This window comes from Podarcis melisellensis (genome assembly GCF_964234715.1).
Source record: "Podarcis melisellensis genome assembly, chromosome: 1".
Taxonomy (NCBI): Eukaryota; Metazoa; Chordata; class Lepidosauria; order Squamata; family Lacertidae; genus Podarcis; species Podarcis melisellensis.
The window spans coordinates 9,148,032-9,159,818 of record NC_138528.1 but is presented as its reverse complement, the minus strand read 5'-3'; the positions used below and the strand labels follow the sequence as shown (position 1 = coordinate 9,159,818).

The 11,787-nt window shown below is 46.7% G+C and overlaps 1 protein-coding gene across 4 annotated transcripts in view; it reads right to left on the bottom strand.

Moving 5' to 3' along the window:
• Positions 1-4,344: 4,344 nt before the first annotated feature.
• PRKCH (protein kinase C eta) overlaps positions 4,345-11,787 on the bottom strand; it is a 102,098-nt gene continuing 94,655 nt past the window's right edge. Inside the window, exons 13-16 of one of the 4 annotated variants that reach the window (XR_014168334.1) lie at positions 7,543-7,686; positions 5,201-5,895; positions 4,998-5,027; positions 4,345-4,963 (exon numbers count right to left, since the gene is read on the bottom strand). Coding sequence is in view for 1 of the 4 variants with exons in the window: in XM_081911460.1 (XP_081767586.1) it covers positions 5,713-5,895; positions 7,543-7,686 (327 nt within the window). In the remaining 3 variants the exon portion in view is untranslated. Of the gene's footprint in view, positions 5,896-7,542; positions 7,687-11,787 lie in introns of all 4 variants that reach the window. The other 3 variants (XR_014168332.1, XR_014168333.1, XM_081911460.1) reach the window with 3 other exon arrangements.

Below are 11,787 nucleotides of genomic sequence, written 5' to 3'. Positions count from 1 at the left end.
GGCCAAAGTCTTCTCCCCCCCCCCCCAGCCCTTTACGGCCTAGGACCCTTTTACCTACGGGACCACCTCTCCCGGTATGCCCCACGGAGAGCCTCAAGGTCCATAAATAGCAACACCCTAGTGATCCCAGGCCCTAAGGAAGTTAGATTAGCTTCAACCAGAGCCAGGGCCTTTTCTATTCTGGCTCCGGCCTGGTGGAACGCTCTGCCTCATGAGACCAGGGCCCTGCAGGATCTGATTTCTTTCCGCAGGGCCTGTAAGACAGAGTTGTTTCGCCTGGCCTTTGGCTTGGAATCAACTTGATCCCCTCCCCCTTTCTTTTTTCTTTTTCCTTTCTCCTCCTGTGATGAGGCTGCATTTTAATATTTTAATGTTTCAATATTTTAATTGTTGTATTTTAATCTTGTTTTTAAGTTGTATTCTTGCAACTTGTTTTTATTATTGCTTGTTAGCCGCCCTGAGCCCAGCCTTAGCTGGGGAGGGCGGGGTATAAATAATAATAATAATAATAATAATAATAATAATTATTATTATTATTATTATTATTATTATTATTATTATCTATTTAAATGACAGCAATCACCTCTGAATTTGCAAACATGTAAAGTAGCACATGCAATTTTCATCCAAATCTGTGCTGGTGCATAAGTGACCACATAGCAATGGCGTTTATTCCCAGATAAAATGAGTTGCCCCGAGTCTCTGGGCAAAGGACCCTCTGCTGGGGCTGTTCTCCATGACAACACTGTCCCTGGGAGGGGAAGCACTGGAATGGAGAGGAGTTGCATTGTGACCTATTCCCGTGTGGCCCCAGGGCATCTCATGTTAGCTAAAAAACAATGTAGTGGGTCCCATACCGTCAGTTGGCTAGCTCAGTTGTTGGAGCATGAGACTCTCAATCTCATGGTTGTGAGTTCGAATCCCGCATTGGGCAGGGGGTTGGACTAGATGACCCTTGCAGTACCTCCCAACTCTTATGATTCTATGAGAGAAGTGTGCCTGAGGTTCTGGAGGGCTCCTGCCTGCCCATATAGACCAGGGGTAGCCAACACAATACCTGCAAGTTGCTGTCGGACTCCAGGTCCCATCAGCCTCAGCTAGCAGGGCCAAAGGCCCAGGGATGATGGGAGTTGTAGTCCGACAATTTCTGAAGGACACCGCATTGGCTTCTTCCTGATGGGATGGATGGATTAGGGTCCTGAGAGGAGTCCCTTGCTTCACATGGTACCTGGTGACCTTTTCAGCACAGTGAGAGACAGGATCGTGATGTGTGCAGACTTGTCTGGGGTAAAGAACAGGGCAGGGACGAAGAATCTTGAGATTAAGTGGAAGCGGAACTGGAAGAAAGAAAGGAAAAACCTCCAGCAGGCTTAAGAGGAGAGACTGAAAGATCAAATTCAGACAGCAGCAGATAAGCCGCCAGCCTATTAGTGGCGATAAAACGCTGAGTCAGGTTTAGCTGCAATGCTTACTCAACTTTTACAGCTCGCTCTTCCCCGCAAACTGCAGGGTGTGTACGACAGCAAGCAAATCCTCTGGCGAGAAGTTATGTCGCAACCTTTATGGCAAAATCCAGTAAGGGCAATGTTGCTACTTGTTGCAGTTCCTCCTCCCCCTTCACCACCCCACACTTTCTGGCTTGGTTGCAAACTCACAAAGGAAATTTCCAGATGAGACTTTTCTGGGCCTGCAAAGATGGAGAAAGGGACGGCTTTCGGCTTGCCCTAGCGCTGGACGTTTGCAAGGAAGCGGTTGGTTCTAACTAGGCTCCTTGGACACCTGAAAGTACCTAGTGTGGCACATGAGAACATGTTTTTGCAGTAGGATGGCACATGCTTAAATTTGCACAGTGCCAGTAGGGCAGGAGAGGGGGAGAGAAGTCAGCGCTCTGTTAAAAAACGCAATAACATGACGCTGCCACCTCACAAACCCACATTCAGCAGCATTTAGTGCCAGTGGTGAAATAATTCAGCAGCATTGCTGCTTGAACACAGACTTCCACCGGCTGAGCCATTCACTTACCACAGGTGCGTGCATACACACCCCCTCCAACATTTCTCTGATGAAAATAGAGACATCCCATTCCATAATGATAATTTTACGATTACTACCCCAAACATCTTACTGGGTTGCCCCAGCCACTCTGGGTGGCTTCCAACATACATGTATATAAAAACATAGTAAAACATTAAATATTTTTAATTATTATTTTATTTTTTTACCATCCCTACAGGATTGCCTTCAGATGGCTTGGTGGGTCACATAAGTCCATACCCTCCAACATTTCTCCAGTGAAAATAGGAACATCCTAAAGAAAAGTGGGACATTCTGGGATCAAATCAGAAACCGGGACGGCTTCTCTGAATCGGGGACGTCCCTGGAAAATAGGGACACGTGGAGGTTCTGTATACAGGACAGGAATAGTGAACCTCTTGCCCTCTAGATGTTGTTGGACTTCAGCTCCCATCAGCCTCAGACAGCATGGCCAATAGCAAGGGATGATGGGAGTTGTAGTCCATGACATCCAGACGGTGCCATGTTGGCTACCCTCGCTGAATCAGAATTCTGGGAATGAAGGCGAGTAGGTACCATTCTTCTCATCACTTGCTGGGCTCATGTAAGGTAGACCAACCTGAAGATGGATCAAGGAGACCAGGCCTATCGCGATGGGTTAAAGGTAAAGGTAAAGGGACCCCTGACCATTTGGTCCAGTCGTGACCGACTCTGGGGTTGTGGTGTTCATCTCGCTTTATTGGCCGAGGGAGCCGGCGTACAGATTCCGGGTCATGACTAAGCCACTTCTGGCAAACCAGAGCAGTGCACGGAAACGCTGTTTACCTTCCCACCGGAGTGGTACCTATTTATCGTCTTGCACTTTGACGTGCTTTCGAACTGCTAGGTTGGCAGGAGCAGGGACTGAGCAACGGGAGCTCACCCCGTCGCGGGGATTCGAACCACCGACCTTCTGATCGGCAAGTCCTAGGCTCTGTGGTTTAACCCAAAGTGCCACAGTGTCCCTCCTGATGGGTTACCTCTTGGTAGATGCCACACCCAGGGTGGTTCACAGTGATGCAGCAGAAGCCAAACGCTGGTTGTCTGGTGGCAAGGAGCCTGATTTTGATGGCACAAGCTGGCGAAAGTCATGATGCGCAAATAAATAAATAGGACTTTCCTTGCTCAGGACTGCTGCCCAAGCCAGGGAAGGTGGCCGCCGATTGATCAGTGGCACGGGGCAGGAGGCACCTTCTCCCTGGCTGTGCCACGCATCTGCGCCCCCTCCTGACACCCATTCTGCTGGGTGCCCTTCTTGGCCCTCGCACTCTGTGTGCAGCTGGTGCCACCATGTGCTCCGGCTCCCCTCAGGCAGGCAGGCTCGGGATAGGGGAAGCGGGCCACGGACAATTTCCAAGTTGCCTCTCTCTCCTCCCGCTCTCTCTCCTCCCCGCACACCCTCTCTGTTAAAGTGGGGTGCTTCCCACTATACACAATTTCACATATGCATGTTGGGGCCCAGAATATAACCCACCCACCCCCGTGTAAGTTGGTGGGGGACACCTGTACTGGATGTTAGTTTCTGTTTGCCACTGAGCAGCTGCTTAGAGTCACAGAACTCTGTTTACATTCCAGAGACAGTCCAAGCTATTGGACGTCTCACGGGAGACTGGAGATGGGATGTGACGTTAGCGGTTTCCTGGTTCCTTTGTTCCTTTGTTCAGTTGCTCTCTGCTTTCATAGAGAGAGGATGTATATTTCTTTGTTGTCTGTGTAGTATGAAATAAAGCACAGTGATGTAGCCATAAATCTCATCACTTCCCTGTGCTGGATTCTCTGCTGAATGGGAGAAGGTGCCTGAGGCCTTATCAAAGGCTCAGGTCGTTAATTATTCGTCAGGAGGGCGATTCCGAAGGACTCGGAGGAAGATGAGCCATATTGGTTTGGCTGAGCGGAGATCCCAACACTGAACATAGTCTGCTAGCCGAAATGTGTACCCCACTTAACTCATATAAACTAATGTTACTCATTCAAATAAATATACTTTTAATCAACTTAAGAACGTAAGAAACCACAAGGAACCCTGTAAGCCAATGGCCCATCTAGTCCAGCATCCTATTCTCAAGCTAGCCAACCAACCCACTGGAAGCCTGCAACACCCCCCCCCCTTCTGATTCCCCACAAGTGGTATGCAGAAGCACGTTGAGAACCAAGCAGTTGTGGCTTAAGAACCTCGTCTTCCGCTTGTGTGAAATTTCCCTGCTTTGTCCCAAAATGTGGTCCTGAGTTGTAAGCTTAGTGCCTGGCAGAAAGGTCATGCCACCAGTGCCGAAATAATTTGAGGGACCACCATTTTGGTTTCCGTTTTTTCTTCTTCTGTTTTTAATGAGCCCTGAAGAAAACATCTATATATATTTTTCAAGGGAATCAGGGTAAAAATCCTCTTTGAGGTAAAAGGCAGAGAGTACTTTACACAGTCTGTTTTAAACAGGAGAGGAAGCACTGAGGATGGGAGAAGAAAATACTTAGGAAGCCCCAGGTCATCTTGGTTATTTGAAAAACACAGGAAATAAATTCCCTCTCATCTTACGGTTAGGAAGGGCTCATCCAGACTCTGTAGGCATGGGTCTAAGCAGGGTTTTGTTTTGTTTTTGTCCCATTGTGAATCACAATAAAAGTCAACTGGGTTTGCTGTGGATTGGCGTTTTCTCAGATGCAGCAGTACACAACCAGGTTTCCCGAGGAAAGCATCGGGAGAAAAAAAAACCTACCCTGCTCTTGACACATGGCTGGAAAGCATGGACCTGCGCCTACAAATTGTGGCACAATCGGAAGTCTCTAACACAGAGAGGTAGCAGGTGGTCTTACTCTGTTAACAACAGTGACAAACTTTTACCCCAACTCAGCAAGGAAGATTCATTCTCTCCGCCGCCTCCTCCTCCTCTCTCTTTCTCAGAGCAGATATGAAAACCTGTTTTATCCTCCTTTTAGTTGACAGGACGCACGTGATGGAAATGAGGACAGTACAATCCCATCTGGAGCTACCACTAGCATACAACAAATCAGAACCGGGCCTGGATCTGGCCCTATATCCCATGGAAGACTTCCTTGCCTGGAGGATATTTTTAAAAAAAATGTTTTTGACAATCTGTGCAATGAAATATCTCTTCAGATGGAAGCCTGAAACATTTCAGAGACCCATTTTTGCCCAGGAGGGATCTACAACGTTCTTCCTTGGAGGAAGAACAGTATACTATATAAAAATTTTAACCAAGGTAATGCCATGCACAACGTTTTTCTTGATGCAGTTCGACCCAGTCATTGGCTCCCCTCTTTTTGTTACCCCTGTTTTGTGGAAGGTGCAATTGCAGGACATCAGTGGGGTATAAAAACTTGGCCTGGCTCGGAGTTCATTTCACCCTTCTGGTGACTCGCCAGACGCACTGCAAAGTCGGATTTCCCAGCCAGCTGTCCCGAGTCAACAAGGTCAAATTATTTCTTCTTCCCACATCCACACCATCCATTTACCGAAGGGGATTCGTTGCCCTGCTATAAATATTTGTTCTTGCTGCTTCAAAAATTCCAGGACAGAACCTCTGCTCCGATATTAAACTAACAGTACTTCTCTTGACTGTGAGGCATGAATATTAGGCTGTCGGGTTTCGATCTCCCAGCTGGACAAATTTTCAGGAAAGCCTAAATTGCCACTGTTCCTCATTGTCAGGGGGAGAGGCTAGTAGACGCCCGCAAATGTGGTGAAGACTCTAGTTCTGGGTCTGTGTAAGAAAAGTTTTTAAATTCGTCTTGGTTAATCATAGAAAGAATTCCTTCTTCAATGGGAGTTAATATTGGCTCCTCTTTTAAAAATTCGGGATCGAAGTTGCTCACATCTTCTTTCGATTTCTGTCATATGCAAATATAAAACAAATATATTAGGTTTTCGGTCTCTCCCTCCCCCCCACCTATTAACAAGGGTGACATTCACATTGGTTTCTCAGTATTTTGAGGATTTAGAAAAATTGGCATTGTAATTTTGTAAAAATTGGGCAGGATCCTGGCTAAGTTTGTTACATCACACTAAGTACTTGCACTACACAGAAATCAGTGTGAAAAGGTAGTTAACAGAGTGATTTCTATAGGACCTAAGCGTGAGTAATTTAAGCTTGGGTCCAATCTGTTAGGCTTATATATCAGAAATTAGCTGTATTCAGCTTTTTTGTTAAAAGCACCCCAAAAGTGGATTACAGAAATGGCTGCATACACACCAGACATATAAAGCACATTTGAAACACATCTCTCCCAAAGGATCATGGGAACTGTAGTTTTTTTAAAGTGTTGAGAATACTAGCTCTATGATAGGTAAACGACAGTTCCTAAATTTTTGGCGTGTGTTTTAAATGTATAGTGTGTACCCAACCCAAAATACCAACAACCATCTAGTCCAAAATATTACATTAAAGGCTTATCCCAGGAAAACAACATACTAGCCTGGTTTGTACATAATGCTAAACCATAGTTTTCTTAACAAGTTGTCCCACAGACTATCAAACAGTTCTTTTTTCTCCAATGTTTGTTTTGTCACTTGGTGATGGGATGGGATGACCAAGCAAACCATGGTTAACTGAGAGTGCTGGATTCACACGTAACACCCAAGTTTTGTAAACAAACGCTAGTTTCAGATTGTAGTTTGCTGGCAGCAAATAAAGCGTTGTTAAGTTACCGAGCAGGGTTCACCAATAACTTTGAGCCACCGTTTAATAACCCACAGTTATTAAACTTAGGGCCCTCGTATTTATGGGACCGCCTCTCCTGGTCTGCCCCGCAGAGGACCTTAAGGTCCAGGAATAACCATAGTTTAGAGGTCCTGGGCCCTAAGGAAGTCAGACTATCCTCCACCAGGGCCAGGGCTTTCTCAGTGATGGCTCCGACCTGGTAGAATACTCTGTCCCATGAGACTAGGGCCCCTCAGGATTTAACCTCCTTCCGTCGGGCCTGTAAGACAGAGCTATTCCGCCTGGCCTTTAATTTGAATTCAGCGTGATCTTTTATTTCCCTTCCCGTCCCTCCCCCTCCCCTTTTATGAAGATTACCCGCTCTGAGACCCCACAGCTAATTCTCCCCTGGCCTTGCTGGCCCAAGTAGGACCAATTCAGCCAGCTAGCCCTGGGGATTACCTAATGCGTATTTCCCCTAAATTGATTTCTGAATTTTGAATTTTATTGTTATTCATGTTTTTATACTGTACTTTATGCTGCTTTTACAATTAAGTGTTTTAAATTTGTTGTTAGCCGCCCTGAGCCCGGTTTTTGAACCGGGAAGGGCAGGGTATAAATAAAAATTTATTATGATATTATTATTATCATTATAGTTCAGTAAACTGTGGTATGGTGTTATGAGCAAACCAGGTTATTGATGTGAATGCGGTTACGCTTTGCATGTAGAAGGTACCAGGTTCAATCCGTACCTGCCAGGGGTGGAATCCGGGGAACTTTTTCATGTAATGCATGGTATCTAGGTACATGCACACTTGAGAAAATTCTAAACACTCACAATTCGAGGACGGTAAGGCGGCTCTATCTGACGCTGGTTCAGCAGATCCCAATCCAATTCCTTAAAATATGGGTGCAGTAGGATAGCATTCTCTCCACCCAGGGCAATGCTGCCGAGGCGCATTTTGGGGTTCTTGGTCATGAACTGCAAAAAGAAGAAGAAAGGTTTAGCTGGGAAGAAAGTGATGCTCTTAGCCATCCACTATCAGGTCCTGTTAATTAGAGACATGGGAAGCTGCCGTATCCTTGGCCCATGTAACTCAGAACTGTCTGCTCTGACTGGCAGTGAGCCTCCAGAAATTCTGACGGGGGTCTTTCCCTTGCTTATCTTGAGATGCTGGGGGAAGCCCTGCTGACATCTACGAGCGACAGGGCCTTCTTGGTGGTGGCTCCCCATTTGTGGAATGCCCTGCCTGATGAAGTGCACCTGTTCCCCTCCCCTCACATTTAGAGTTCAGGAGGAATTAAAAACCATTGCTGTTTGCCAAGACAATTGATGACCAATAGATACTGTCTGTGAACCAAATTAAATACTTCTGTTATTAGAATCATAGGAGTGTAGAGTGGGAAGGGACACCAAGGGTCATCTAGTCCAACCCTCTGCTTGTAATCACTTTAAGCCAGTGGGTGGGGAGACTTTTTCAGCTGGAGACCTGCTTTTCCTTCTAGGCTCAACGGCCACTCCTGTGCAAGTTGTGGGCAGGGCAAGATGCAAAAGTTGGCAAAGCAATGAATGTTAATTTTGTACAGAAAGCTAGTTTCCACACAGGCTCCTCTCTGCCCTCCACCCAGGCAAGGAAGAGACCTTACCAGAGTTCAAGGACACATTCCAGCCAGGCAAAAACAGCGAAGGAGGATGCAAACTAGGTTGTATGGCCTGGGTAGAAGGGGGTGTGGCCTGAGAAGGATCCCGAGGGCCAGATAGGGAGGTGTGGAGGGCCACATTTCGCCCCTGAGCCTGAGCTTCTGCAAAACTGCCATAAAAATTCTGGATATTGTAGGTTTGCATGCTGGGTCTGATGCTGGTTTAATGACGTTGGTGAAAAGTTTCATGGTGCCTTGTAAAAAAATTCGCAGAAATATGTGTGTGGGAAACTAGCTTCCCTTGCTGCCCTCAGCAAAGCGCTGTAAATTCCTTGTTACAAAAGCAGCGGCTAGGAAAGGAGAGATGAGCCAGAATCTGCCATCTAATTGCCCTTGTAAAATAAAGAAGAAGGAGAAATATCTGGGAGAGATAGTCATTAAATGAATGGCCGGAAAGAATGAGGGATGAATTAGATCAGAAGGGAAGAGAAAGGCAGGAGAAGGGGAGAGAGGTTCGCTCCAATATCCATTGGCCTTTAAACAAAGAGAGAATAGTTATTTAAACAGAGCAATTACTCTAATTAAGGCTTCCTTCCATGTTGCCCCAGGGCTGGAGGCTGAAGGTCCTGTAAGCAATTTCATCTGATTATTATGTAAGGAAAGTGGGTGGAGAGAAACAGGGAAAATTGCTGCTCATTATGTGCTTTGCTTGTGGTTGGAAAAGAAGACAGATAAACTGGAGTCAGACCTGGGGTTCCATTTCTGCTGGAAAATGTACCAGGTGCCCTAAGACAAGTTGCCATCTCCCGGCATGACCATCTCGCTCTCCAAAATCCAAAAATCCAAAAGAGCTCCCCAAAATTCAGGACGTGAACTTTGCAGCAGCAACAGCTCACACCAGAAATTCCCATCTGCAGCCCAGAGCGTAAACTTTGTCCCTTGTGACTCAGTGAGAACTCTCCTTTTTGACACTGTAAACCACAGACTGATTTGATCTCCTTCCTGGTACCTTTTCCTGTTGAGAAATCCCTAATCAGATTTCCCCTTAGTGAAATCTGCTCTGCATGAAGAACTCTGTTCTGCCAAGCAGATATCCCTTACTAGTTTCGAAAGGTTGCTGTTTTACCACTCAACTTAGGAACAGCTTAAATAAGCTAAGCAGATGGTTAACAGCCCAATTCTGCAACGGCCTACTGAGAGGTAATTCCTACTAGGTTTAAATGTGAATTTCTCCCAGCTAAATTTGGCTCCGCAGCAACCCAGAACAGAGCGCATTACTTCCGGGTTTCGCTGCTCGTGCATGCTCAGACGCTCAAAATGATGTCACACGCATGCGTGGAAGCAGCAAAACACGACCTGCGCATGCACAGACGTGCCATCGCGTCTTACGTTCCGTTTGGGACGCGAATGGGGCTCTGGAACGGATCCTATTCGCATCCCGAGGTACCACTGTACATGCATTGCCTCTTTTTCAGGTTGTAGAGTCCTTTCTACAGATCAATTACATTTTATATGAAACATTAGTGTTGAGAACAGAATATCGTTTGGGAAGAAGGAGGAAAAAGGGGAGAGAAGGGGGAGAAGAAGAAGAAGAGTTTGGATTTGACATCCCGCCTTTCACTCCCTTTAAGGAGTCTCAAAGCGGCTAACAATCTCCTTTCCCTTCCTCCCCCACAACAAACACTTTGTGAGGTGAGTGGGGCTGAGAGACTTCAGAGAAGTGTGACTGGCCCAAGGTCACCCAGCAGCTGCATGTGGAGGAGCGGGGAAGCGAACCCGGTTCACCAGATTACGAGTCCACCGCTCTTAACCACTACACCACTCTGGCTCTCATGGTAGGGGGTGGGGTGGTAAAACTTACATTCTCTGCTTAGTGTGTGTGTTTTTTTGGGGGGTTATGTCAGCATCACTTGGGTGGGTTCTCTTTCTATTCGTTTGTATATCTCATTTCCTTGGTAATGAGAGAGGTTGGGGAGCCCAGATCATGGTTGGTTGTCTTTAGTAAGATTTGTTTGTGTGTGATGGGAGGAGAGTGTTGTTGGGTTAAATTAGCCTAGGGCTGCCATATGTCCTGATTTTAGAGGACGTGTCCTGGAATTTGCCTCCAAAATTGGTGTCCTGGATTATGTTTCGGAAATCGGGCAAATGTCCTGGAAAATTGGCAGTGGGGGTTAAATTGTGCCAAAAATGCCTTAAAAAGCTCCAAAACAATTTTGGGGTCTTCATTAAAAAAAAGCTTAAGAACTTTCAGGGTGTCCTGGTTTTTACATTTTGAAATATGGCAACCCTAAGTTAGCCAAATTGATTTGTAGGCTATCGGTGTTCAGATTCTTTTATAAGAACATAAGAAGAGAACTGTTGGCTCAGGCCTATCACCGATCTAGTCCACCATCCTGTTTTTACAGTGGCCAGTGATTATTCTATTGTTTGGAAATGTTATTTGCCTTGGAAAGCTGACAATAAATTGTTCATCAGAAACAAATAACTGAAGCTGGAGCAAAGGAGGGATTTTGGGAACCTTGCTCAGTTTTCCCCCTTGTGCATTATAGGTCACTGCCGCTTTCTTGCTAAAGAATGTTCTCAGGAACATTCCAGGAAGAGAAGTGACCTTCTAAGACTTCCACACAAAGAGGAATCTGGAGAAAGTCAGATGGTTCCTAAGAGGAAACAGCTCTGCTGCCCAAGGGAAGGAGATTGCCTTCCAAGGAACAGCAAACTTGGAACTGGAGACTTGTCTTTGGGAATATCTCAGTCGGTGGAGCATAAGACTCTTAATCTCAGGGTTGTGAGTCCCATGTTGGGCAAAAGATTCCTGCATTCCTGGGGGTTGGACTAGGCTATGGTTACCAGATGTCCCCGTTTCCCGGGGACAGTCTCTGGATTTACAAATCTGTCCCTGGACAAAATCCGTCCCTGGAATGTCCCCGGATTTCATATAATGTCCCTGGATTTATATTTTGAGTGTTGTAGATTTATTAGTAGGGAATGAATGTTGCGTGATTGGTTCAACAGCACAAGACACATCACATGGGGACTTCCAGTGAGGCAAAATGGCAGGCGCCACGGCAGCAAGCTGCTCCTGAAGCCAGCCAGAGCGAACTGTGCTACCAGGCTGGCTCCGGGCTGCTGAGACTCCTGCTGCCGCTGCCACTGCCAAAGGGGAACCGGGGACGCCAGCGTGTCAACTGGGGGAACCGCTGACCGCCCCCCATGACCCAAATTGAGCAGGGAGCGAGAGCGCCCGGCCACCTGGCCGACTGCCCAGTGGCGCTCCGGGGCCAGTAAAAACCCTGGAGCCAACGCAGGGAGAAGGAGGAGAGGAGAAGGAGAAGGAAGAGAGAGAAAGAGGAAGGAGAAAAAAGAGGGGAGCTCCGACCTTGCCACGCCATTGCCATCACCACTGCTGAGGAAGAGAGGTAGGAGAGCACCAGGAGGGCAAGGA